Below are 27327 nucleotides of genomic sequence, written 5' to 3'. Positions count from 1 at the left end.
ATTCTTGTTCTTTCTACCCTTAGAAAACGAATGGATTGCTTTAGTGAATTAACTCAATCGAGGAGACATCTTTACGTAGAGCACTGCTGACTTTGAAAGGCAGTGTCATCAACAGATGTAGTCCATCTTGCAGAGAGTGGCTACACTGGCTATGAGCAGTTTTCAAATGCAGACCAGAAGCCACTGTCTATTTAAACAGATGGTTTCCAGGCTTCATAAGTTGTTGTCTAGCAACATAATTAATGCTCTTGTCCATTGGCAAATATCAGTGGTAACTCAGACAGTCCCTGCTTTCCAAAAGCAATTTTGTTCTATAACTTCACTGCAAAAGAAAAAAGCCCATTCACACTATATTTATTGACATCAGACCAGTGTTATGTTGGCATTGTTTAAATATAAGTGACAATTCACAGGAGGATAATGGTATTTCTTTTATCACAGATAAGCAAAGGCTGTCCTTGTAGCAACTACAATACCAGAGTCTTATTACATGTTGGAAATATCAATAAATCGAAGATACTTGCAAGATGGTAGAAATATAAAATGAATAGTCTAGACTATCTTTGGTATGATGTATCTTTGGCATTTACCTCAATTAAGGATTATATATAATTAAGTAATGTTAAATGTAGATTATGTCAATATTAATCGAAGGATAGCTGAAATGATACCAAACACCAAAAAAAAAAAGAACTTTGTGTTATAGGGATTTCAGATACTCGTGGTACAGGTGTGACCAAATATAGTCAACAAATAGAGTCAGTCTGGTAAGTCAGTAAACATTTACATAATGTGTGGAAAGTGGCCACATATTCACAAAACTGGAATACAGTACCCTTCAAATCAAGACATAAATTATATTGTATTCTGTAACTGCAACACCAAGAGTTTAGTGTGGCTGCTGTTTCCAGTTTTATGACTTTCATTAAAGCCATTCCTTTTTGTCCTTTGCTCTTTTATTCTGAAGACATGTATCAGTCTTCACGGTTTAACAGTTTAAGTTAACTCAGGCTTTGATTGACAATTGTTTACAAATGAAAACAAAAAGTAAAATACAAAGATTTGGCAATGATTTTCAAAAAAAATACAGAACTCAGATAAATGAAAGAATCTCTTCTAGAGTGAATACACAACCACAAATATCTGACTCCCTAACACCATAACTTAACTTGTGAGATGGGGGTAGGCCTACTGTTCTGTTTGTTTGTGTGGGGGAAGGAGCAGATAACTGTGTGGGTGCTGTGATGGATCTTCCTAAAAGACCTTGCTAGCCAACAGGCTACTATCACAACACTACATTACAGTGCCTCAAACTCATCTATCCTCTGCTTGGTGTTGCCCATGCGGATCTGACGCAGGGTCTTGTATTTGTCTCGGCCGGCACGCACATTCTCCGTGTGCAGCATGTCATTGGCGGTAGCCTTGGTGTCATCACGGGCGGCAGCCAGCTCAGAGCTGAGAGCCTGTGGAAATAGAATGGGAGATTTGCCATGAGTTTTGCCTAACATTTACTTTCAATGGACAAAGACAGGAAGAGAGAAGTACTCTGGAAAACACGGGACGGGAATGGAAAATCATCCTTTAGAATAAAGCATAGTATAGGTGTGCTATCTGGAAATGTTTTGCCATAAAATGTGGCCAAACATGGAACTTGGTGGTTTGAGAACCGTTTCTGGTTGAAACGTTCAAAACTAACGCAGATACTTTTAAAAATGAAAATTAACTGGACTTTAGCATAACATTCTACAAAATGTCGACTTTAAAACTTTTTTTTATCCTTATGGCTTTTGTTGGTCCCCAAGTAACAATTAACTCAATCGCATCACTGAGCTTTCATGTATGTGTGTACATTTTTTAAACACATGCACATACAGATGTTATTCGGTGTGTGTGTGTGTGTGTTTGTGTGTGTGTGGGGGGGGGGGGTTAGTCACAGGAGCGGATGACCACGTCTCACCATGAGCTGCTGCTGCACGCGCTGGTTCTTCTCGGCCTCGGTGAGGCGATCCTCCTCGTTGCGGTGGTCCTCGATGCCGTCCACCTGCAGCTCGGCACTGTCGGTGCTGTTGCTGTCCTCATGCTCCTCGGGATCATGGTGGTTCTCATGATTCACCAGAGGCTCCTCCTCCAGTGCTGGGGCCGCCACGGGCACCACCACAGGGGTGGTCATCACCATCTGGAGCTCCTCACGAGTCTTCACCAGGTCATCCTGCGCCTCCCTGGCCTGAGCCCAACGGGGAGAAAGGGAGGGAGGTTGGATCAACTTGTATAGAGTTTTCTCACGGATGTTTCAGCTTGTAATTACTATGCTATGGCTACATTTGCTTCATATACTCCAGTGTTTTCCATACATTGACTTATTTGTGGCGGCCCACCACAATATCAACACAGACTGCCACACAATGATTTTCTATGTTGTACTACTTGATGAAATCCTACAGCCTCTCCTTGTGTCTCTGTCCCTCAACAAACCTGCATGCACGTTTAAAGAAAACATTAAAAATCCTGCAAGGATTGTTGTTGGCATAGAAGACGACTGACTAAATCGTGATTAAATCCGTTAGCATCATAACCACGTTGAGCAAATTTGTTCAAAACTGTGAACACCCCCGTCACCTACCACCACAAATAGAATTAAATTCTATGGGAAACACTGTACTCTCTAACAGAATTTCTCATTTAAATGTTTCCTCCATCCTTCAGCTAATGCTGTGAAAATAATTTCAGCAAGCCCACACTATTTGTCATAATTTTATATGTCTATCCTCCATTATCCTTCCACCCTGTCTTGTCTACTTCCCATTTACAAAGGAGGAAGGTAAGGAAAACTAACAAATAAGGAATTGTTACTGTGTGTTCTTGTAGATGCTGTAAATGACTAAATTTAAATGTAAATGTTTGTTTGGTGTGACTGTGTTCAACTCACCCGGACTTGCCATGAGTCGGCCTCCTCTTCCTTTTGTCTCTTGATCTCCTCCAGTAAGGCTATTTTAGCACTATATTCCATCAGCTCTGCAGACTACAAAATGAAAAAAAAATGTAAATAATTCTAAATAATAATGAGTTGGTAAATAATTATTTTGAAAGGGGAAAAAAATCACAGAATTATACTTAATTCATATATTTTCAGAGACAGGATTTCACCACACTACACTACACTATGCCACACTGCATTGAATCTCACCAGGTGCTCCTGGGTTTTCATCTGGTCCTCGGCCTGTCTGGCCAGCTCTTCTTTGGCCTGCAAGGCCACCTGCCGCTCAGCCTCCAGCCGAGCCGCCTCCTCTTCCGCCTGCCGGCGTTCCACTTCCAGACGCATGGCCCGGTCCAGCTGATCCTTCAGATCTGGACAGTAGCAATACATGGTCAGCAGGGGGCAGCGTGCAACCTCGGTGAGTAACGCAGGCCAAAGTCTCCGGTAATGCAGACCAATTTTAACATTCACCTCACTTCATCATATTATGCTGTGACATCGAACTATAAATAATGAGTTAGTTCATAACATATAAACAGCCCCTGTGACTATCTAACAACCTAAGCTTCATTTTAGATGGATTTAAAATGGTGTTATATGAAAAAACAATTTCAAGAAAAAAGTCTTAAGTGTCATACAAGAAATGTGTATTTTGTGTATGTGCCTGTGTGGGTGAAACGTGTATTTAGTATTTTTTTTTCTCAATGTCTGAAATGAATTTAATCAATCACTGGGTACAATTCAATATCTTTGTCAATCATCAACTATCGTTCGTCTGGACCCCTTCTGACCTCTCTCGGCCTTCAGGGTTTGCTCCTCAAACAGTTTGAGCCTGGTCATCAGCTCCAGTTTCTCGCGCTCCATCTGCTCTTTCTCCTTCTCCATCGCCTCCCTCTTTTTCTTCTCGCTTTCCAGCTGGGCCCTGACGAAGGTGACACATAACAACCAAATCTGTCACTGGCACCATACATACACCCACACACATCAGCTTTCAGTTGTCCGCCTGCCTATATCTGTTTGTGTGTTGTATTTCGTTTGTTTATTTGTTTGTTTGTTGTTTATTTGTGTTTTCTCTATATCTCTACATCTTCCTCTGGTGCTGTCTGTCTGTCCGCCTGCCTATATCTGTTTGTGTGTTGTATTTTGTTTGTTTATTTGTTTGCTTGATTGTTAGTGTTCTTTCATCACCTCTCCATCTGCCTCTGGTGCTTCTCCTCGCGGGCCTGGGCCTTCATCTGCTGGACCTCGATGGTGTCCGGCTTTCGGCGCTGCATGTACAGCTCATGGTTTCCTATGCACAGCTGGAGGATCCGCTTGTTGACGCGCAGGCGTGTGGCATAGAACACAAAGTCCTGGTAGAGAATAGTTACAATATTAGACAAATTGCGCAATCTTAGATGATCTTATGATAGATGATCTTCCATGGAACAGTTGTATAGTCTATCAAAGAAAAACACAATGTGCCAAAACACAATCTGCCTACATTCTGTAATGCCTACATTCTGTAAAGCGCCATGATACATGTGTAATGTTTTGGCGCTCTATAAGCACAATAAATTGAAAATTGAATTAAAGAAGCCATTCAAACTCAGTCATGGGATAGTATTTAGGCTATACGCTTTGATGGTGTCTATGACAAAGTCCCTGCCTACAGTGTACGTTTTGAACATAAACAGCCTTTAGATATATCAGGATCACAAAGATACCCTCAGATTGTAGTATACAATGTAAGCTTGCTCATAACTTACTGGGGACTTCTTGTCTATGGGCTTGATGATGAACTTCTTGTCATTGAAAGAAATGTTCCTAATTTCACTCCAGGGAAATCCAATCTTTGGTGTAAGTCTAAATGGTAGGACAGTTTGGCAAGTACATATGCACATGACCACACACACACACACACACACACACACACACACACACACACACACACACACACACACACACACAGACACAGAGAGAGAGAGAGAGAGATTAGTAATAAGGAAATTAGCCAACAAAGTATGTTGGCTAATGAGTTGTACATTGGATACCCCACATTTTCCCATTGTGGTAAATCATCATAACTCTACTACTGCGTTAGTACAGGCTGGTTATGATGGGACTGAGGTTGATGACCTCTCCAAAACAAATGACCATGCGGACATGTTTGTTCAGTAAGTTGAGGACGAGACTGACACAAGGGGTCATTGACACGGCTGGAGTAACTGCTGGCACACTGACCCTGATAAGCTTGACCTCTGCTGAGAGAAGGATATTGGGGTTCGTCTGATGCTGATTCCTACTTATAAACGCTGGTGTTACCTGTCATCTTTTTCATAAATGTTCAGGCCCAATGCATCCACTCCTAGCCAGAGGTCTGTGCCTTTTTTGTTCTTGATGTCAAAGTAATTGACACCATACATCTCCAGATCCTGAGCAATCTTCAGATACTCAATCATGGAGTCCTCTCTGGAAAAATAAATAAAAAATGGTTAGTTGGCAAATGCATAACAACAGATTCTACCAACAGATTCAGATTGTACGAAAACAGATTGTGGCAATGTGTAACAAAAGTGGTTATAAGCGTGGGTAAACATGACACACCTACAGCTTGAGCTCACCAATAACAAAGGTGTTTGCGTTTTCGTGTGTGTGTGTGTGTGTGTGTGTGTGTGTGTGTGTGTGTGTGTGTGTGTGTGTGTGTGTGTGTGTGCATGTGTGTGTGTGTGTGTGCATGTGTGTGTGTACATGTGTGCATGTGTGTGTGTGTGTGTGTGTGTGTGTATGCATGTGTGTGTGTGTGCATGTGTGTGTGTACATGTGTGCATGTGTGTGTGTGTGTGTGTGTGTGTGTGTGTGCATGTGTGCGTGTGTTCATGTGTGTGTGTACATGTGTGCATGTGTGTGTGTGTGTGTGTGGGTGTGTGTGCATGTGTGTGTGTGCATGTGTGTGTGTACATGTGTATGTGTGTACATGTGTGTGTGTGTACATGTGTGTGTGCACGTGTGTGTGAGAAAATGACTCACTTCACCATCCCTCTGTGTTCCTCGTGCCAGACCTGAATCCTCTCCTGCCACTGTTCTTTGGAGAGCTTGTGCTGATCCAGAACTCTGCGGACCAAACACAACCTTTTACAACTGCTTGTTCTGCTACAGTTCACCAAAATATACACCACAGCCATTAAAATTCAAACTCAAAACTGACCCAACTTAAAGGAGAACTCTGGCAATTTTACTCATAGATCTCTGTTTCTCGAGGTCTCGAGGAGTACTGTCAGTACAGGGAAAAAAACGAAGGAAAGAAATCTGTGCTACCTAGCTCAAGCTGTTGCAGCCGACAGCTAGAGCTGAGATGAAAAAATGCCAGAGTTTTCCTTTAACCCCCTTCACACACTGACTTAAATGTGAATGTTTAAACCACATTCACCAGCTTCACTATAACCTAAAAGATCCACAAACCTCTGTGGCAGCAGGCGTTCGGCTGACAGGTAGCCAGACTTGTGCACCTCCTTGTTGAAATCCCCAAACTTGGCCTGCACGGCATAGGACGCCAGCAGCACCGCGGACTCTGGTGGGCAGTAGACGTCGTCGCTCAGGATGGCGTCCTTCACCTGCAGGAAGAACTGCTTCTGTGTGATGTCCTGAATCAGCTCCTCGGACACATCCTCGGGGTAGAACTTGCCGCGGAACTTGAACTGCAAAGGAACCTCCTTCTTCATGTCTTGAGACATCACCTGAGGTTGGACATGAGAGAAGGGGAGACAGAAGTGAGTGAGCAGGTGCAGAGAGTGAGATAGGCAGAGAAAGAAAGAGAAACAGATGGACAGATAGAGGGAGACAGAGAAAGAGAGAGAGAGAGAGAGAGAGAGAGAGAGAGAGAGAGAGGAGAGTTGTTTGCATGTCAAAACAGTGTACTAGTGCAAGTGATTCGATTAGACTAGGAATTACAGTACTAAGCTTGACCATTTGCACTCTCAGTCTATGTAATCTGCATCTCTGTGTCATACTTTAATTGGTCATACTATTTGTGTCAGTCAGATAAGAAGTGAACTCATACATGGTAATTCTGCTGATAGAATGCCAATCAAACACATTGTGTAAATTATTATTTTTACAACTGACAACAGCTTCACTGTTTCTCTCTGCGATGACAATAAACAGAAATAATAATTACAATCTTTCACAGGATAATCAGAGAATGTTAACCTCCATTAAGAGAGTGTTCATGGTTGTGAAAGGTAAAATGGCAGACACGTGAGCAATCTACCTTCTTGTCGAGTTTCAGCCATGAAAGGACACCTTTGTTGTCTACATACTGAAGCCCGAAGTACCACACCTCACGTACACCCACCGTCTTGATCACCTGTCAAACATAAGGCACACTCTGATAACCTACGACACTTTTATAACACAAGTCACACACAATTGACAAACATGCATGTATTTTTAGCAGAACGATCAATTTAAGGTGAGTCATTTCAGAACATCGTCGTTGTTTATCAGGACAGGTAACTACCTAACTACAACCACCACCCTCTGGTTTATCAGAGAAAAAGGCAGGGAGTGGGTGGGCCCCCTACTAATGGCTAGAGTTCCTGCAATACACCCAATTGACATCATAATAATCATGCCATTTTAGGAGGCTTTAAAGTGGACTTTTATCTGCTCGTCATATAACAAAATTACCATATAAAGATTTTAATTAAAGATGCTCAGAGGAACATTTCCCGTTTTATAGATTGTTGGTTCGCATGCACATCACCTGGTTGTTTTATTTTGTATTTGAACATGTCAGTGACAAATCAGTACAATACATATGCTCATAGTTTGTCCTTTATTCTGCATGCCTACCATGAGGGACTTGTAATGTAATAATCTTGAGGGTCAAAGGTACCTTCAGAGTGGTGTGGCTAGCAAGGGTGTGGGACAATTTTGAAATATCTTGTCAGTGGGTTGTTCATCATTCCTGGTGTTCTATGTTTATTAGTGTGCCATGTGCAATAATGTCATTTCTGGAGAGAGCTTGTGGTGAGTACTTGTTGTGAACCATGTGTTTGCACAGCATATTTTAATGAGATTGTGATCAGTGGTGTTATAGACAGATAGATAGATAGATAGATAGATAGATAGATAGATAGATAAAAAGATAGATAGATAGATAGATAGATAGATAGATAGATAGATAGATAGATAGATAGATACGTTATTCATCCCAAGGGAAATTTTAGGCATCCAATATATACAACCATTACACATCAAACACACACACATATATCTCATATGCATAAAAATCACTCACAAAAAATTAAAGAGCATGTGTAATGATTACAAAGGTCTGGTATGGACTGACCATGTGATGCATTGACCATGACAAGGTGCTATGGTAGAATGTGCGCAATGGTGGTAGTGCAAAAGTGAACAGTGCAGGGATTGAACAGTGCAATAACTTTGCTTGTTATTAAATATTGACTATGACTAAGAAAAGACAAGAATGTAAACATAATAGAATTGCTTGACAAACAAGAAAAATAATATACTTTAAGAACTATATATAACAGGGAATAAGTTATAAGGTGTGTCATACTGTAATTAGAGAAAAAATCACATCATGATATCATAGCCATGGTTTTTATGTGAATGTGAATATATCTGAATCTGTCTTTACCTGGTCAAAAAGCTGTTTGCCTGTTGTGGATGACTGGATGGCAAACTCCAGCTCAGCGTCCATTGTAGTGACGCGGACATTGACCTGCATAGAGCAAACATATCCACTGACATTAGATGGAAGGCGGTGGAAGGAGCTTGAATTAGAGACTTGTGTTTACTATGAAGCACATGACCACATATGGATCACATTTATCCAGCTTTACCGTCATTTCAACTGATCTGAGGTTATGGCAAACTATACATGACTGGAAGATCAAGCCATAGCTATAGGACTGACTAAAGGCGGAGGAACTTTGAGTGAACTGCTTAATGGGTTGCTAGTCTATCTACAGGGCTTGTTATAAAGTAGGCTACCTGAATCTGTACAATTTGAAAATATGATTATGTATAGCCTATACTGATACAGTTTTGAGAGCATTTTCCTTTTCATATCCACTTTTCACTCAGCACTTTTTGCACATATAAGTCCATTCACCTTGACAGGTTATTTTTAATTGCTGTGGTTACACAACTCCTTTTCAAACTCCAGGTCTTGTGTTGTAAAGATAAAACCACGTGAGCTTGAACAAGGCAAATTAAACATGACTTTTTCATGTGTGCTCTGACTATGCCCCTTGTGAAGTGTGACTTACAATGTCTGAGCTGCAAAGAGGGAAAAGCGTGACAGAATGGAAATGAAAAGTTGACAGACTGTAAATAAAAAAATGAGTGAAAATTATAAACATTTGTCTTCAAAAGAGGTAAAAAGAAAAGTACTAGACTACGTTCTGACAGAGAGCCCTGCTTTTCTACACTATTTATTTCCATGGAGATAACTCAGACTACTCCCTCCCTCCTCCCCCCCTCATATTGTTGCTCCACCCATGGCAACCAACTACTTATCACAAATGAAAAAAAACCTTTATCTTAAAGCAAAGAATATCACAGAAACTGCGTCAGATGTCAGCTTGACCCCCGAGGGGCAGATTTCTCCTTCAGGGAGGGAGAATTGTGTGTTCCTGAACAAATCCTGATGGGTATACCTTCTTTCAAGCCATTCCCGTAGCAATAAGTTGGCTCAGCACACAGACCCTTTTGTTTCCCTGGCTAAAATATGGCTTCAGGTCATATCTCTAACATCAAGTGACCAACACACAGCTTCTTAAGCAAATGGGCAACAGTGACATGTCACTGTGCATGAAAACAGCAAAAGTGTTTTTTCCTCCATCTCAGCTACCTTTTGTAAATGATCCAACACTACAGCTCATGTTGATTTATTAATGCCCTTGAGGTTTACTATAAAGTTATTGGCTAATGAAGAGGGGGATGTTTCCCCATTAATTTCAAGTGTATAAAAGTGTAATAAGATCTCTACAAATTTGGGTTGATGATAAGGGATTATGACATCATTGACAAACCCAGCTCAGAAACATGCCCCTTGTGTCTCAAGGACACTTAGAGACAATCAAGGTATGTGGCCAATCGCAGCACTCCGTGCCAGCAACCTGAGTGGAGCTCTCCATAGCTGACCTCAGCCAAGTTAATGAATAGTTTTGAGGGGAAGTGAGGCATGCTGAATATCACACCGCCAGTTAAGAGCTGTGGAATTTTTCAGTCAAGTTCTCCTCCTTTACTGTTTAGAAAAGACAATGCAATTTTATGTTTAACTAGGTTATACAAAGAGATACAGGTAATACCTTTTTTGCCCCCCCCCCCCCCCCCCGCCCCTCCCCCCACCATTCAACACTGTGCTGCCATAGGAACACTGCTGATACTGATAGTTATATAGTCATAAAGCTCGCTTTATCTTGTTTTTTTTACAACTCAGGGTCAATCCTTCCCTTGTAACAAAAAGTACACACTATGAGTATGTGCAAAATGTGCAGTAGCCCTGAATCATTAAGAAACTATAGGGCCCAAATCTCTCCCCAAATAGGCCTATACCTTGCCAAAATCCCTTCAAAATAATGCCACCCGGATACATGGATACATGAGAAAATACTCAAAGGACAAAATGGTTGTGGACCATGGTTGAGAAAGGACAGATGTAACACAAACTCAAGAGTGATTAGATCACCAATACAAAAATCAATCTCTAGCCAACTCTCCTCTTTCAGACTCTGAAATTGAGAGTCAAACTACAATTGACCGTCTCATTATCTCATCTTTTCACATTTCGTATTTAATCAAGACACTGATCAATTCCACCTCAATTGTGCTGTTTAGGCTACCTAAAACACTTTCCTAACTATTGTACCCAACTGCAATGTGAGCAATTGCCAACAACTAAATCATCAATAAATCCTGATGGTATAAATCTGGCGGAGTTTTCATAAATTTACGTCTAAGGATTATTCATGCATTATACTGGAGGACAGCTCACATTTTCTTATACTGTAAACCTTAACTCACACAGCAAATGCAGACGATAACATGTGCTATACCTTCGTGACATAGCCTACATTAGGCTGGGATATCGACAAGAAATTCAGTATGCAAAATCTTACTATGCTGTAGGCTAGGAGAGTATGCGCATATGCTGTAAAGAAACTTACCGGTCGAGGCATTTTGTTCAACTTTAGAGGCTCAGAGCTTAATTCAGTACTTGTGAAGTCAGTCCCTTGTTGTGACCGGTGGGCGCCCCAAGCGCTGAGGGTACCTAGTGTGGAGTGGTTGGCTCAGCGAGGCTGCGAGAAGTAGTCGAGTCGACGTTCATTTCTGACTCATTTTTGATACGCTGTGTCTAAGCCTCACCCTGATGATGGCCACGATAAGTTAAAAAGCACTTAAACGTTAAGCCTCTCAAGTCCCTTGCCTCCACCCTTTTTGAGCAATTACCCACCTCAGCACCTTGAGAGGTATGACCTTTGAACAACCAAAGCAAGCACCACGGATAGCCTAGGTCCAACTTCGCAATGTATTAACCCATGATTCAGCTATGGACACTGCGTAAAAAGGGAGCTCCGACAAGGCGTGTTTAATCTTCGATAGAATGCTCTAAAACGTGTTTCGCCTTTGTGATTTACATTATTGTCCACCTTTGGGTAGGCTATTTCATATTATAATCTGATTTATGTCCATAGTTCAGAAATCTGTAGCCTAGTGTGAGAGACGGGATCCCAGACCACCTCATAAAAACGGATTGGTTTCCTAGTCAGACTGGCCATATTGTAGGTCTGTGTGTCATCTCAGACCTCAGTAAAAGTGAAAAGCCACACACACGTGATGGTACAGTCCCAGCAACCTACACGTTTCAATATGACTCATTAAGGCCTAATTGAAGGTTATGGCTGTACTGCATGCCTTTCTTTATTGCATTCGGTAGAGTGTTAAGATATTTTTTTAGACAGTAGGCCTATCTCGGTTCACTTATCTACCTACCTACATGAACTCTACTGTCACTTAAGAGGCTACTGTAAATATGTAAACTTTTGATAAACATTTGGGCTGTTGATTAGAGGACGAAAGAACAAATGAAGCACTTTTATATGTAAATGTAAGTAAATCAAGTTTAAAGCAACACCAAAGAACTTTTTCTCTGCACTAGCCTATTTGTTTATCCAGCGCGGCTTTGCAAATAACAATGTCCACAGACAAGGTAGAATATGTTGCATGATTTTATGAAAGTAGCCTACGATGTATTGCGACATCAGATGCAAGTCAAATTTGTAGTTTCTCATGTCTCATTCCATCGAACTACAGATCCGCTACCCGATCTGGCAAACTTACATAGTGCGGTTATAGCCGATAGAGGGCCGCGAAGCGAATGCAGAAAGTGCCGTTCACCCTGTTACGAGTTGATGAACCACTGAAACGATTTTGGAAACATTATTTTAAGGTACAAAAAACTCTTTGGTGTTGCTTAAATATCTTGAGATGTTTAATGTCATGAGTATTTTCATTGTTACATCATGATATATACATTTTAATGCATAGCATTTTGGTCACTCATTAGATGCTGGGTATACAGTAATGCAGGCAGCATTTTAATACAGTCCTTTTATTTACAGGTGGTCATAGTCTTTGTGTGAAGGTGAACCATCTCACACGTATGATTCTCGTGCATGTATCAGTTCCTCAAACACAGGCTGGCTACATCTGCGCACCACCCTCTTTGCTGGAGCTTTGTAAACAGACTCTGATATGGACCTTGTCTGACACACAGCCACAGGCATAGCAGGTAGGGGTCTGTCAGGTCCATTTGTAACATTATTTGCGACAGTGTCTTTGTGGAGGGTGTGTGATTGGTCTGTGGGGTGTGTATTGAGGCCAGGGTGTTTCTGACACCACGCTTCCTGTACTGTCATTGAGTGGCATGCAGGTGAAGTGCTCTGGGTGGCCTCTTGGTAGGAGGGTGGCGGGCTGGGGATCCTGCTGTCCACCTGTTGGAACACTTCAGCGCTGGAGAGAGCCAGTGGCCTGCACAAGACCTCAGTGTCCTCTGGGAGGGCGCTAGTCTGGAGCGAGGTCTTCCTGTCTCTTGCCAAGCGGCTGGAGCCTCCCCTCCTCAGGGCGGTGCGGTTGTGGGTGGCTGCGTAGCGCAGTGACTGTGAACGCCTCTGGAGGGTGGGCTCCCGACGTTCGGGATGCTCCTGGGGTTGGCTGGAGGAAGGGACAGGGACAGGGACAGGGGCTAGTGCACACGGGAGGCTCTTCCTCTGACAGGATGGTGAGACTGGGGGTGAGCTGACGAAGATGGAGCTCTCGGACGTGCTGGAGAAGGCACTTTCCAGGGAGCAGGAGGAAGAGCAATGGCAGCCTCCGGATGCAAAGCGGACGCGGTGCTGTCCATGTGCCAGGCTGCAGTCCAGTGATCTCCAGCCCTTCTCTACGATGCACTCATTTGAGATCTGCTTCCTCAACAGCATGCTCTGACAGTGGCATCTGTCGCCCCCTGTCTTAAGCAGAAAGTCGGTGTGACTCCTGGTGAGAGTGGGCTGGATTCTCACACTCTGGGGGAGTGTGATGGCTGGCTCTGAGCTTCTCCGGATGAAGGGCTTTGTGAAGGTGTTGAAAGTTTCCTTTGCTGGGGTGGAGGTTCCTGAGATCAGACTGTATTGTAATTTTCCGTCAGCAGAGGACACCAGGTGAACACAGCTGCCCTTTTCTCCATCAGCATCAGTTTCATAAGCAGAGTCGTGTGGACACAGGGAATCTAAGTGGTGCAAAAAAGTATAATTAGGAATCAGAGGTGTGACCATGTGACAGTTCACAGATGATGCTTTTGTTTCAAGTATTCAAATCATAATATTTGTTTTAGGCACTGGTTATTTCATATAATTTCCATTACCTTGGGAGTCATTTAGTTCTTCCTCATCTGAATCACCAAGAAGGTACTGAATCCTCTCACCAAACACTTCATGGTAATTGTCAATGAGAAACTCTGTGAGGTCTGTGACCTAAAAAAACAAAACACAGCTTTATTAAACAATATGAAAATCATGTTTTTCATGAGGAACAGAGTGGGGAATTATTGTTTCCACTTCTTAGAAATTTGAGCTATTTCTGTTCAGATCTAAAGCTACGTGCTGAAAATACATCAGTATGAGTGCAGGAGAGTAATTGTTTTGGTTTCACGTTCAAAATTTCCCCATGTAGTCAGACTGCATCTCTTCTCTAACTCTGTTAAAACCCAAGTGCACGGGAGAAAAATAAATGACTCACCTTTTCAACTGCTTCAACCTGGTGAATTTGGAGAAGGTTGGGTGCAATGCAGACAGCTAAATTCCTGGGGTTCATTTTGTTTTGTTCTGCATTCTGGCTTATGTGATCAAGCATGAAGACTAGGTGCTTCAGAAGGACAATGTTCTGTTCTGGTAGCTCTTCAATAACCCTGGGAAATCAAACGATTAAAACTTAATATTCTCTCACAACAGGCCTGTGGTAAATGGTCAATGACATATAGGCTCAAATGTTACTATGCTCTTATTATTGGCAATTACTTACTTTTTCAGCGCTCTGCATCTCTCATCAATACCGTCGGTTGCCATTGCTGTCATCCAGGATTGATATAGCTCCTCCATCAGTAAACCACCAGGGATTTCTCTTAGAAAGTCCTTCAGTTGAAACAAAGTGAGCAAATTAGCCTTTGAGCTATTGCTACTTGGACTGTTAATGATTAAGAGAGCCATGTGTTTTTTCTTTCTCTTACCTTGAAAAGGGCAGACAGCAGCAACACTGACATGTCACTAAAGTCCACTTCTACTCCAGTGTTCAGCTTCTCCTTGGTCTCCCTTATGATGCGGGCATTCCCTGCTCTCCTGAAGACTCCCTCTATGCATGGTCCATTCTTACACAGAAGCACCAGGATCTCCTGCAAAAAAACACCAGACACAATGACCTCTTATTACAAAGAACAGTAGGGTACAGTGATGCCTAATACATTGTGTGTGTGTGTGTGTGTGTGTGTGTGTGTGTGCGCATGCCTGTCTGTGTGTAAAATGCTGGGAGATGCTTAAAAGAGAAAAGCAAAACAAACTTACTGTTATAGGCTTTGGAAGTGTAATTTCATCAAGAAAGACATGGGAAAGAGGCTGTCCAAACAAAGATGACTTGGGTTTCTTCTGAATCCTCCTGAACACATTCCGCCATCGCTTTTGATTGATATTCTCTGTATAAGGGAAGGAGACTGAGGTCATTATATTGTCTATAGATATCAAAAAGTGTGAGAACTAGCAATTATTAGCTATACATAATGCTGCATATATTCTAAATGTAAACAGCACTGGCCTTCACCTAAAAGACTTCAAAGACTTTCATTGTTCTTACCAGTAGGAGAAGCGTTTCCAGGAGTTGTTTTGCTTGACTGAGCAAGGAACACGTGTTCGGTCTTCACATCTCCCTGGGAAAGACAAGAGCATTTTGATGTGGTGACCTGACAAGATGCCAACAGTGGCCCTACCCTGAAATGTATTAACTGCATCAGTTCATAATAACTATGGTGGTATAAATAGTTTCCATATCTTTCAAAACAAGGCTACTAATTAGCATCAACACAACACCATCCACTCACACAGGGATGATAATAAGGGCTATTTATAGTACAGTAACTGGTCTCAATAATGTTTGAGTTTATCTGTCATTGATCGTAAAGTAAGATTGAAAGCCTCTCCAGAAACTCTTGAGGGGTGTCTGCATGATGGGGCTCAACAATAAAATAAAATACTTACTGTTGAAGGCAACATGATGAATGAGTCCATGCCACCCTCAGAAAGACTTTTAGACTGTGGGAGACAAACATCGCAATTGTCAGAATGGTTATCTTGTCAAAAAAAAAAACACTATGAAAAGTGATGATTAAATTACTTGATGGAATCATAAGACAATAGGAAGGGAAGATAGATTATAAGTGTGAACTTACCACGTGATTGCTCAACACCTTCATGGGTAAATCTTCAGACGGCAACAAATACAGGTTCTTTGGAATGCTTAGGATACCACTGTAAGAGATGTCATCTGCATTAAACCTTTACATGTCGAGTAAATATCTATAACAATACAAAATAAAAAAATGAAGTAAAAAAAAGCTTTCTTTAGAAACTACATGCAACCCGTCAAGATGCATACATTCTACCTCTAAAACATGTACAGTATTAAAAGAAAAGTAATCAAGTCTTGAAATGATCAGATCAATCAACATTTCAAAACAAACTCAGGTTAAGATATAGCTTGTATTGACAGTAGGCTACATAAGACCATATCACAATCCATCATAGACCAATCACATACCATCATAGATCTAAATCTAGCTTTATCGACACACAATCATAAACAAACTAGTTGTTACATCCAATGCAACAGACAGAATAGGCTGCAAGAGGCTACATATCACAATCCCAGTTCCTACATGATTCTAAATGTAACATGATTCTTACCTGTGGGATACATCTAGTTGTTTTTACTCTTTATCCTATGAGATTCTAGGCAAAGTCGCAACACACGCTAGTAGCATCCATCCACTAGAGCAGAGGCAGACTGACTAAACTGAAACAGCCCACAGCAACTCTCAAAACTGCTGTGGGCTGGCAAAGGGGAATTTCTGATGTGCAATGGAGACAGGAAGCAGCATCACGGACACCCACCGAGAACACCCCCTCCTACCATATATGGGATGACGACGTCGGAGTGGGTGGAAAGTGATGCGTGTAACACAACAAGCTCTGGTCTGGTTGACCTAATGTGACATAGGTTTGAGGAAGATATTTTCTGTCATAAATGGTAAACGTGAGAAGACAGGAGATTTTAAAAGTCTTTTTTTCACATGGAAAGGAACTGTGTTACATTGTTGGTGTAATGCAGATCAATATCTAGATGCAGTTTTCACTATGTATTCCCATATTTAAAAGGCCTGTACTGGAGTCACACTTAGATATACAGTACATGACACAGGTCTGTGGTAAAGAGCATGCATATTTCATTTAAGGAATAATGCTCTTCCACATGTATTGTAAGTCATATAAAACATTTTTCTTGTTATTACTGTATATGAAATGGGCCATAACTATGTATGCAAACACAGTTACTGTATACATAATATGAATATGAGTATTTTAGTGATCATCATCTCTAATTGTCATTTCAAACATTATTGTGGTAGAGATTTACTGTTACTGAAGTTTATGGTAATCACTGACAGTTCAATCATCCTCAGAATAAAGACTCATCCTGAGAGTTGCCTTCTGAGAAAAGAATATTACTGTATGATTATTGACTAACAGTGCTGTCTTTAACATCCATCAATCATCAACCCACGTTGATGTCCATTCTGCTTACAATAAATGCAGTAACTCAGCCAACTGAGCAGCCAAGTGAGTGGGGAGACGTGTGCCTGTGTTTATCCTCCTACTGTTCACTGCTTTATACCTCTCTTTGATGTGACACAATGAAGACAGAAAGTAAGCAGGAATTTCCTATCATCCACACAACACAACTCTATCTTTTTGGGTCAACTCAGCGGTTATTTAAATGTATCATTCAATTCATTCAAATCATTATTGTTGTAATATTTATATTAAGGTCTTAATTTTAAAAAAGTGTTTTAAATACAGAATGAAGATGCAATAAGATCTGTTGCAGCGATACCTGAGCAATACAAAACATACACAATTCTGATGGGAGCTAAATGACACTGTCAATACCCCAAACCAAAGAAATGACATGGGACTGATGCATCAAATTATCACATTTTAATTTAATCACCCACCTATTTGTAGAAAAATAAATAAACAAATTACAAACAGACGTATCAAAACAAGTTTCTGACACTCCCCACGCTGAGGGGCTGATTTGACGGAGCCCACCAGGGGAAAAATCCCACACAAAGGCCAGACATGCATCATCAAACCACTGTGTGTAGGGGGAGAGACCACCACAAGCCTTTCACCCACCTCCTCCATAGACAAGTGAGAAGATGCAAAGGCGTAGAGGGCAGCACATAACTAGTTACTGGAAATTGATTGTTTTTATCTGAGGTCATCTGGTGTTCTATTGATATTCTGGACTCAATGTCTGAGGTATTTGTTAGAGACCTGTGCTATCAGAGACAATTGAACACAAAATATCCATTAGTGTGAATTCTTCATCAAGGTACAAAGAATACAGCAAAAAAAAATCTATTCTAAAGTTAATGATTGCTTTAACATTTCCTTGCATCAAATGTCTTTCTTGGTAAGAGGAAGATGGACTCACTCACAAAGCACATTCTATCTCCCTTCCGTACTGCCCCTACTGGACATCTACAATTATGTATGACTCAACCGATGTCCTGATTGGACACAAATCCAAAGCCCAATTTAACACAATGCGTTCATGTTGATGGGATCTCTGTGAAATTACACAGGGCCATATAATCATAACTCAAGTTTTAAGGTGAAATTAGGCTGGTCTTCTGGTTTGAAGTCCTTGTTGGGGCTGCCATCTTCATTGAACATGCGTCGTGCGGTGTAGCCCACAATGGGATACTTTGCTTTGTAGGTCCCAGTAAATACACGATCCAGAGACTCTAGCTGTTCCTCTGTCAGACCAGTCTGTCAGAGAGGGAAAGGCAAACAAAGAGGGCAAGAGCGTTTGAAAAACAACTGCACTGTAAAATGAAACCTACCATACAAGGAAAAATGTCTGGGCAAAGATATACGGGCCCCAATGTGTGGCACCTTACAGTGTCATGAGTCAAGTCGTCTGGATCAAGGGACATCTTGGCAACAGCCCTCGTAGAGTCTTTTCCCACCAAGGCATTGTATGGTGCACCCTTGGCATAAAAATCTACACAAGGGAGAAGTTGCATGGTTTCAGGTGTGGTTCTCTTTGTCTTTCCATTTGATTAATAGGCCAATACTACAGGGGTGCTAGACTTTAAAGGAAACTCTGAAAACTTGCAGAAATATCACCCAAGACTTAATAGATTTCTTGTCTGAACTATTCTTTGGTAGACTGTCTTTCCTCATTGTCTTTCCAATCTCACTTGTGCTTCACTTTATTGATGGATATCTCAACATTTGGCTGCAAAACTTCTGGCACAATGCAGCTCCTTTAGTTGTCAGTAGTGACAGAACTAAAGGCCGTCTTAGTCCTGATCAAAGAATTTAGAGGAGAGCATAGAATCTTTAGTCCTTAGGCAGCAAAGCAGTTCCAAACCAACACATTACCACCACCTTGTTTCAGGCTACTTTGTCAGGCTCTGATAGAAGAGAGCACATAGCAGAGAGTTTTGACCCATCCATCCTTTGGCTCATCCAGCTGCAGGGGTGTAGTGGGCGTTGGACGTGGGGGAACGCCGTCCCCCCACTTCTTGGAGCATTGTTTTGACCATTTTAATGTGCGTTTATTAATATAGTAAACGTTGTTACCAGTGATAACAACAAGTGCATCCATCACACAAACGTCTCCAATTAGGCCTCTTTGTCATAAAATTTGTTACAGTTTGTTGCTGTAGCACTTGAGAGAAAGTGGATTAGAACATTATGTCCAATATTCCAATATGTGGTTTAATGTTCTGCATTTCTCATTAGTGGGTCACTTTGATACTAAAAGTATGATTCTATGTAATGACTGTATGATATCTGTACTGTCCCTGTGTATATCTGTGTGTGACTGTATTTAGAGATAAGCGGGAATATTATGACTTTGCAGTGTTTCACTGTTCTGCATGGCTGCGTCAGTAGCTATCTGCTCCGGATTGCCAGGCTGCCACTAATCAGGGTCTGATTCAGTGTAGTCCGCGTGAGATGGGATGACCAACTCCATCTCCCGTCAGCCTGGAAGGATACTTAAACCCTAACTATTTCCTTGTCTAGTTAGAGCAGCTGATGGATCTTTAGGTGAAGTCATGCTGTCTCTCCCTATTGTCAATGTCAATTTATTTATATAGCACATTTAAAAAACAACAACAGTTGACCAAAGTGCTGTAAAACAAAATTAAAATAAAACAATAGTAAAATGAAAAGCTACAGAACTGGTATTCATAGACTTTGGTGGAAAAGTGCAGTCTGGCTGCAGACTATACATTTTGAAGATAATCCAAGTCATTGAATGGATTTGTGAATACGGTGTCTTGTTCACGAAAGCTGGTAACAATTTGGCCTTGGCCTTACGCACCGATGTATGTGGAGGTGCGTAAGGCAGTTTTTTGCAATGACGTCATTCCAATAGCACCCCCAACCACATTTTAAAAATCCCCACTACACCACTATCCAGCTGGTCAAAAACTTTAAACACAAAGCAACACAGCAGTAACTTCTCCCTTTCTGTCCTCCCATTTACACTTCCTTCTGTCTAGTTCCCCCTGATACTGGACTAATAACGTGACACAAATGGCTTTATATAGAGCTTTATGACTTTATATAGAATTTTGCTGTCTCAGGACAAGGGCAGCATGCAATCATTAATAGAACTATGAATTCTACACTACAGAATGTCAGGATATCCATCTGTGAAGTGAAGTCGTTGTTCTAAAGACTGATTAAGGCAGGAGACATGTTTTGAAGGCCAAGTCCATGCCTGGACTGAAATCCAACAATGACAGCACATGGTCATGCTCAGGGTTAGGTAGTAACTGAATACAAGTAATCTGGATTACATAATAAGATTACAAAAACCAAGTAACTATAATTAGACTACTAGATTACATTTTGATTATGTATTTTAATACATATCATGGCTTTAAATCATGCAATAAATATACAGTGTAGTGAAAAAATTAAGATAGACCCAATTTGGAATGAATGGACACGGAATGTAGAAGACACAAGTACCCATCAAGTAGACCATCTTGCACCCCCAACACGTACTGTAAGTCAAGGGCCTTTTCTACACGCTTTTCTCTCTATCAATTTGTCTGTAACAGACAAAAAGGGTCATGCTCCTACCCGAGAGAATAACATAATGTAATAAAATGCATTCTGGAGTGGGCATGCATTGGCAATGTCAGACATGCTATTCTCCGTACGTATTTTAAGTCAGTGTAGCATCAAAATGATCTTGACTCCATTATTTTAAGACCCCCCCCCCACATTGTGTTGCTTTAAAATGAAAAAGAAAAGGAATGTTGGTGGACCAGCTTTTGGCAGTCTTTTTTTTATTTAAAGGGACACCAGGCAACGTTTGTATATGGTTAAATGACTCATTACGGGGCGAATGAAGGCTCTCTCACCCGCCCCTACTGCCTGTAGGAAGAATATCCCACTTGCAAGTTCGGTGTATCCTACCCGCCGACCGAAGCAGGATCAGTTTACAGCACAGAGGCAGGTTAACGAAACGCTAGAGATTGTTGCAAACGTGTGTATAATGGCAGAGCCGGCGAAGAAGAAGTAGCGAAAACCCTTGACGGAAGATGCAAAGAAAAGAAAAAGAGCTTCAGACCGAGCGAGGGGGAGTTTCGTAGAGAAAAAGCATCAGGCTTGCCTGGTGTTCCTTTAATGTATTTTTGAATATTTTATTTGGAAGTAATCCAAAAGCATTCAGATTCCTTACATTATTTTTGTAATCCAATGGATTACATTACCGATTACAAAAATGGTAGTGTAGTCTGTAGTAGCCTAATGATTAGACATTTCAAAGCAATCTGACCCAGCACTGTTCAATATCAGTGAGTTGAAGTAGACTATTTTAATATGGAGAAACAGGTCAAGTATTTCTGCCAACTGTTGTTCATAAAGATATTTGATTGAAGTGATGTTGTTGAAGCTATTTGGCTTTATAGGCCTACACTTTTTTTTAATTATGATCAATTATTGTTAGGCTACTCAATTGGTCAGCAATGAAAACACTATTCTGTGAACGAATCTGCTTCCCTGGTCAACTTTGATAATGTCAACCCAAATCCTATTTCTTGTTATTCTTATTGTTGATGAAGCAATGTCACCATTAGGCCTATTGTCTGCATGCTCTTAACCTTTTTCAGAAGCTGCTGATAAATCATCATGACATGGAAGTTTCTCTCATTAGGTTGAATGTCTATTCTCCTGTCTGCTACATGCTTTACATACTCTTTGACTGTGCTTTGTAAGTATGGAGTGGGAAATTATTTAATTGGCTGCTGCGGAAAAATCTATGGGTGCGTTTGTCTATCTTCAGGTTTAGGTTACAGCGGCTGATTTTATTTACAGCTACCTGAAGACGAACACATCCATTGGCCGATCTTGTCCAGGGGGAAGTCCCGTCCTCCTGTCTGTCTATGGGCTATGCACTCTGATGCCTGAGTCTTTCCCGTTTTAATTTATAGGCATACATACCTAGGATGTTGGAAACCCATGAAAATGGAGTGTGGTAAAATTTACATTTTTTAGAAGAAATGTGATGTGACATGAAGATCTCTATGAGAGCAATAAAATGATGTGACCTATTTCCTGACACGTTTGACACGCTGAAATATTGCCATGTGAAAACTGTTGTTGAATAGAGAAGTAGGACTTTTACTATGAAAAACCAACTGCTGTGAAAGATATTCCATAACAATAGGTTCTTAATAGCATATGTGGTGTGTTTCTACATATTTGTGTTAGCGTGTTATTACAAGTAAAATATTATGGTCCCAAACACTAAATGAAGTTGTATAAAATTGTATAAAAGTTCCAAAAAATATGGGCTGTTAGTTATAAAAAGAGCTCCAAAAGAGGGTTAGAATGGTGTGATTTATTGAGCAACAAGTGCGCCACAGCCTGAAATATTGTCAATGGTTGTATCGGGCTTTTCCTTTAAAAAACCAACTGCTGTGAAAGGTAGTCTATAGCAATAGTTTCCTTATAACATTTGCAGTGTGTTTCTACTGCTTTTCGTTAGCATGTTATTACAAGTGAAATATTTCAAGTGGTCCCCAAACACCAAATGAAGTCTTACTTCCAAACAATATGGGCTGTGATACGAAGAGCTCCAGAAAAGGGTTAGGGATTTATTAGGCCACAAGTGACCATAGTGTGAAATTATTGGCATTGAAAAATTAGGTAAATTGTTGAATAGAGATGTAGGACTTTTATTTTGAAAAACCAACTGCTGTGAAAGGTAGTCCATAGCATTAGATTCTTTATAACGTTTGCGGTGTACTTTTACTGCTTAGCGTGTTATTACAAATAAAATATTTCAAGTGGCCCCCAAACACAAAATTAAGTCTTATTTCCAAAAAATATGGGCTGTGATACGAAGAGCTACAGAGGAGGGTTAGAATGGTGTGAATTATTTGGCCACAAGTGCACCACAGCCTGAAATATTGGCATGGGAATATTGTGTGCATTGTTGAATACAGCAGTAGGACTATTATTTTGAAAAACCAACTGTGAAAGGTAATCCAGTAGCCTAGAAATCTAGACGCGCCCCTAGCGGCAGCGAATTACATTTGCTGCCAGGGCTACATTTTAATGTGGGTCTGGCTCGTCAGGCTAGTAATCCAGAGCAATTAGGTTGTGTATCGTTTGCGGCGTGCGTCTACTGTTTTGCGTTAGCATGTTACCAGAGGCGGACAGAGTACACAGCTTCATTACTTGAGTAAAAGTACAGATACCCTTTGCTAAATTTTACTCAAGTACAAGTAAAAGTACAACAGTCAAATGTCTACTTAAGTAAAAGTACTGAAGTACTTGTTTTTAAAAGTACTTGAGTATCAAGAGTACAAGAGTAGCCTACATTTTCTAAATATTGCATTACTACTGCCACAGTGCTCACATTTATGTACAGAAACGTCTGACATGGAGTTATGAAAAATGTTAATGTTAATACCTTGGAGAATGTAAAAGGAATTGAATCAAGTAATTTTCATCTTTTCACCATGGGATGGGCAGTATTTCTAATACATGTATTTAAAATACGAATTTAAAATACAAAATACTATTTTGTAATTGAAACACTTGAAGTGAAAACTATCATTAACTTGTTCAGAAAATTGAAATAGTCTGGCGAGGTGGGGCCTCAGGTTCCCGGGATGGACCTGCTGTGTCTTCATCCATTGGCTTCGTCTCTTATCTGACCATGGAGTTGACTTTGGCGGAAAGCTGAAGGTGATTGCTGATAGGCTGTCTCAATCCTGCACAATCCAATCACGTTTGAGAGGGAAACAACAAACTGAGGGTTTCCGAGATTTTTTTAAGTAATGGGTAGCCTACTCACGGTTATGGGTAGAAATGTAGTGAAGTAAAGAGTACAATATTTGCCTCTCAAATGTATCGTAACACCCCCAATTATCACCACTTTTGTTCGGAAATTCTAAAACAAAGATGTTTTTTAACACTTCAAAATAACATTTGCTAAATGAACCTTACATTTTCAGTAGCCATATGTGTGTAGATTTGAACAAAATCTGGTTTGGTTCTTAACGGGAGCATTTACTGCCTGAAATATCCGATTTTGTTTACCACGCTCGTTATAGTGCTGGCCTGAAGGGTCGCCTATTTACGCCGTTTCAACGGCACATGAACGGTTAGACCGAGAATTCTCGTCATGAATTTAAAATTCCACTGGAGCTCCAAGCAGATGTGTACACGAAGCCTTACAACGCTGTTTACAGCTCTTTGAGTCACGGTAAAATGTCATTTTTGGTACTTAACTAATTTAGATACACCTATGGTGTGGGTGGTTGTGTTTCTTTAGGAGTCCGCCGTCTTGGTTTGTATAGAAATGGATATTAGTGACACATACATGCAAGATGGTGGAAATACGGGACCGACGGTAATAGAGCTGCACAGTCCCGCCCACAGCTGATGCCGGATGTAAAAATTCAATGCAATTTCTCCATTGACAATTGCGGTGTAAGCCATAAAAACGTAACTGCACGTGGTAGACTTAAAACCAGCTACGGTTGTACTAAGCGATTGTATATGCTCCTATAGACACCAAGAGTTCGTGGGGCACTAACCTTGTTTTGAGATAAATGCCTTTTATTCGCGATCTCTTGGATAAGTACTTCATTACCCACAATCCTGAACAATCCCACAATCCCACAGTGATGCCTCTGATTGGTGGAAAGGCCGTTATGGTCATAGTTCATAGAAACTTTCTCAGCGGAAAAATATTGACAAAGATGGAGGAGTTTTTTACTGCCTATGGCGAAAATCTTAATGTGATTAAAAACTTTCTTGACGAATATTGGTACTTGTATCAACAAGGATTGGGGTTTATACATCACACGAACTTAGTCAGGGCCAATACACTATCAAATAGACCACTGTAAATGTTAGTTTAAACACTCAAACTTTTCAGGTAGGCTATAGCACTAGCCGACAGGCTAACCTTTAGCATTTCCGACACTGTATGTCATCATAGACATATACACTATGGTATGTCATTACATAATGCAGCTAACATTAGCTTACATGCTGCAACACAGGTATGAATATTATGTTTTAGTGAGTGTCCAAAGGGGTGAAAGCCACTTTAAATCGGGTCACATTATTGACTGTTGTGTGTCCGAGAGTCAGTTTGTGGGTTTTGTAAGGGTCAGCAGCATGAGGGACAAGACCTACAAAGTTGTGGTGAGTTAGCTAAGCAGGGAGGTTGTAATGTTAATGCTGCTAGCAGTGCTAGTTAACATTAGCTAGGCTACTGTAGCCTTCATACTGTATGATTCATATTAATCATTAACCTAGGAATACTTCGTGCATTTAATGAACATTTTGTGTAATAATTCACGGCAAATTAATAAACTGAATATGGTGGTCCAAGAGCAGACCATGCATCAGCCCGACTGAGCAGTGATGACAGCATAGGATGAGTCAGGTAACAGTTATGAAGCACTGCCGTTAACGTTAACCGCTTTGACACACACGATATAAAATACACGATGATAAATATAAAATTCAATATCAAAACACTATTATTTACACGATTACTCCTGAAATAACTGCTATTAACTGCACAATCACTATATAAATATCACTGTTTGGAGGAAAGGGTTCGCTGCTGTCGCCGGTTGGAAATGAAATATTTCGCGCTGGTTCGTGCTGCTTATATATTTTTCAGTGAGGCCCGGTGGTTTATGGGATGAGTAGTTCCTTCGCTCGGAAATTAAAATATGTACACAGTCTTGTACCTTTGACTTTTTTTGGATTTTCTCTTCGTTTTTTCACTCGAAATGATATGTTGTATGCTTATGAGTTATGCCGTAGCTGGTTAGCCTAAGACATGCTGTAAAACTCTTTAGATACGGATTTTTCCAAACGTCAATGGGACAAATGAATGGGAAGCTTACATCCGGCACCTAACCGCGTTTTGGCTGTGGGCGGGACTGTGCAGCTCTATTCATGGGTTTCATCAGGTCCCTTTCCACAGGTGTATAAAATCAAGCACCTTGATTATCAATGCAGACTGCATGGTACTTGATTAATACACCTGTGGAAAGGGACCTGATGAAACCCATGAATAGGGGGAGTTCCGATACTTGAGTAAAGTCATGAGTAGGCCTACTCCCCAAAAATGATACTCGAGTAAAGTAGGCTACAGATCCCTCAAAATTGTACTGTACTCAAGTAAATGTACTCTGTTACTGTCCGGCTCTGGTTATTACAAGTGAAATATTGTGGCTTCAAAATACCAAATGAGGTCTTCTTTTCACCAAATGTGGGCTGGAGACCTCTGTAAACGGGATTTAATTGTGTGATTTATAAGCCTAGAATCTTAGATGTTTGCGACACACGTTGTAACAGTAGCTAAATCAACTCAGTCGAATGTCTGCCGAATATCCAAAATCATTCTAATTTTACTGCACTTGAAAAAGGTTCAACGTTCAAACATCATTCACAAATAACAGACTTTACCTTTTCCTGTAGTAACATCAAACACTACTCCGTTTATCGCCATATAAATTGGCTGTCCATCCTGTGAAGAAAATGCAACGGCAATGAATGACAGTAGGCTAATTCGTATTTGAAATGTAGCCAAAGTTTCCTGTGTTTATGCTCAGTCCTACCTGACTTCCATTGTAATTCTCCAACTCTTCTTCGGTGATCAGCCGCACGGGCCTCGAGAGTGTTTCTTTTTTCAATGTCGTGTCACTCGCTAAACAAACAAGTGATACTGTTGAAATCAAGATAAATGTGGTTGTGCCCTGCATTTCTGCTCAACGAAAAAAATCATCCAAACTTGACTGTAAACTCGACGGATTTCCTGAGTCCTAATCTCCAAACTCTCACTAGCGCCACTGGCTGATTTGGGGTGATAGAACGACCACAACCGAAAGTCTACTGCTCAGCGATTCATGGGATCTGGAACATTTGAGGGACTTGTGCCAATATGCTTTAGAGATAACA

At 40.8% G+C, this 27327-nt stretch overlaps 3 protein-coding genes across 3 annotated transcripts; all 3 read right to left on the bottom strand.

Moving 5' to 3' along the window:
* Positions 1-262: 262 nt before the first annotated feature.
* On the bottom strand, positions 263-11505 carry ezra (ezrin a). Its single transcript, XM_076299994.1, has 13 exons — positions 11158-11505; positions 8622-8705; positions 7224-7319; positions 6416-6690; positions 5984-6067; positions 5279-5425; positions 4723-4819; positions 4163-4326; positions 3766-3896; positions 3185-3345; positions 2927-3019; positions 1958-2224; positions 263-1463 (listed from the first exon to the last, which is right to left on the bottom strand). Exons 1-13 carry the CDS (start codon positions 11167-11169, stop codon positions 1299-1301), a joined length of 1776 nt encoding a protein of 591 aa, XP_076156109.1. The 5' UTR covers positions 11170-11505; the 3' UTR covers positions 263-1298.
* Positions 11506-12469: 964 nt separating this feature from the next.
* tagapa (T cell activation RhoGTPase activating protein a) lies at positions 12470-16755 on the bottom strand. Its single transcript, XM_076299475.1, has 10 exons — positions 16477-16755; positions 15963-16041; positions 15772-15825; positions 15371-15443; positions 15085-15212; positions 14754-14915; positions 14549-14658; positions 14267-14435; positions 13893-14001; positions 12470-13757 (listed from the first exon to the last, which is right to left on the bottom strand). The coding sequence occupies exons 2-10, from the start codon at positions 15984-15986 to the stop codon at positions 12646-12648; spliced, it is 1941 nt and encodes a 646-aa protein (XP_076155590.1). The 5' UTR covers positions 15987-16041; positions 16477-16755; the 3' UTR covers positions 12470-12645.
* Positions 16756-17772: 1017 nt separating this feature from the next.
* On the bottom strand, positions 17773-27306 carry nenf (neudesin neurotrophic factor). The gene is made up of 4 exons (XM_076299474.1): positions 26988-27306; positions 26836-26896; positions 18759-18862; positions 17773-18627 (listed from the first exon to the last, which is right to left on the bottom strand). The coding sequence occupies exons 1-4, from the start codon at positions 27129-27131 to the stop codon at positions 18451-18453; spliced, it is 486 nt and encodes a 161-aa protein (XP_076155589.1). The 5' UTR covers positions 27132-27306; the 3' UTR covers positions 17773-18450.
* Positions 27307-27327: the final 21 nt, after the last annotated feature.

Source organism: Alosa pseudoharengus, unplaced genomic scaffold, assembly GCF_046254945.1.
Source record: "Alosa pseudoharengus isolate Yale_2024_CS ecotype anadromous, Long Island Sound unplaced genomic scaffold, YU_APseudo_1.1 YU_APseudo_1.1_scf_22, whole genome shotgun sequence".
NCBI classification, from domain to species: domain Eukaryota; kingdom Metazoa; phylum Chordata; class Actinopteri; order Clupeiformes; family Clupeidae; genus Alosa; species Alosa pseudoharengus.
This window is presented reverse-complemented; position numbering and strand designations above follow the sequence as displayed.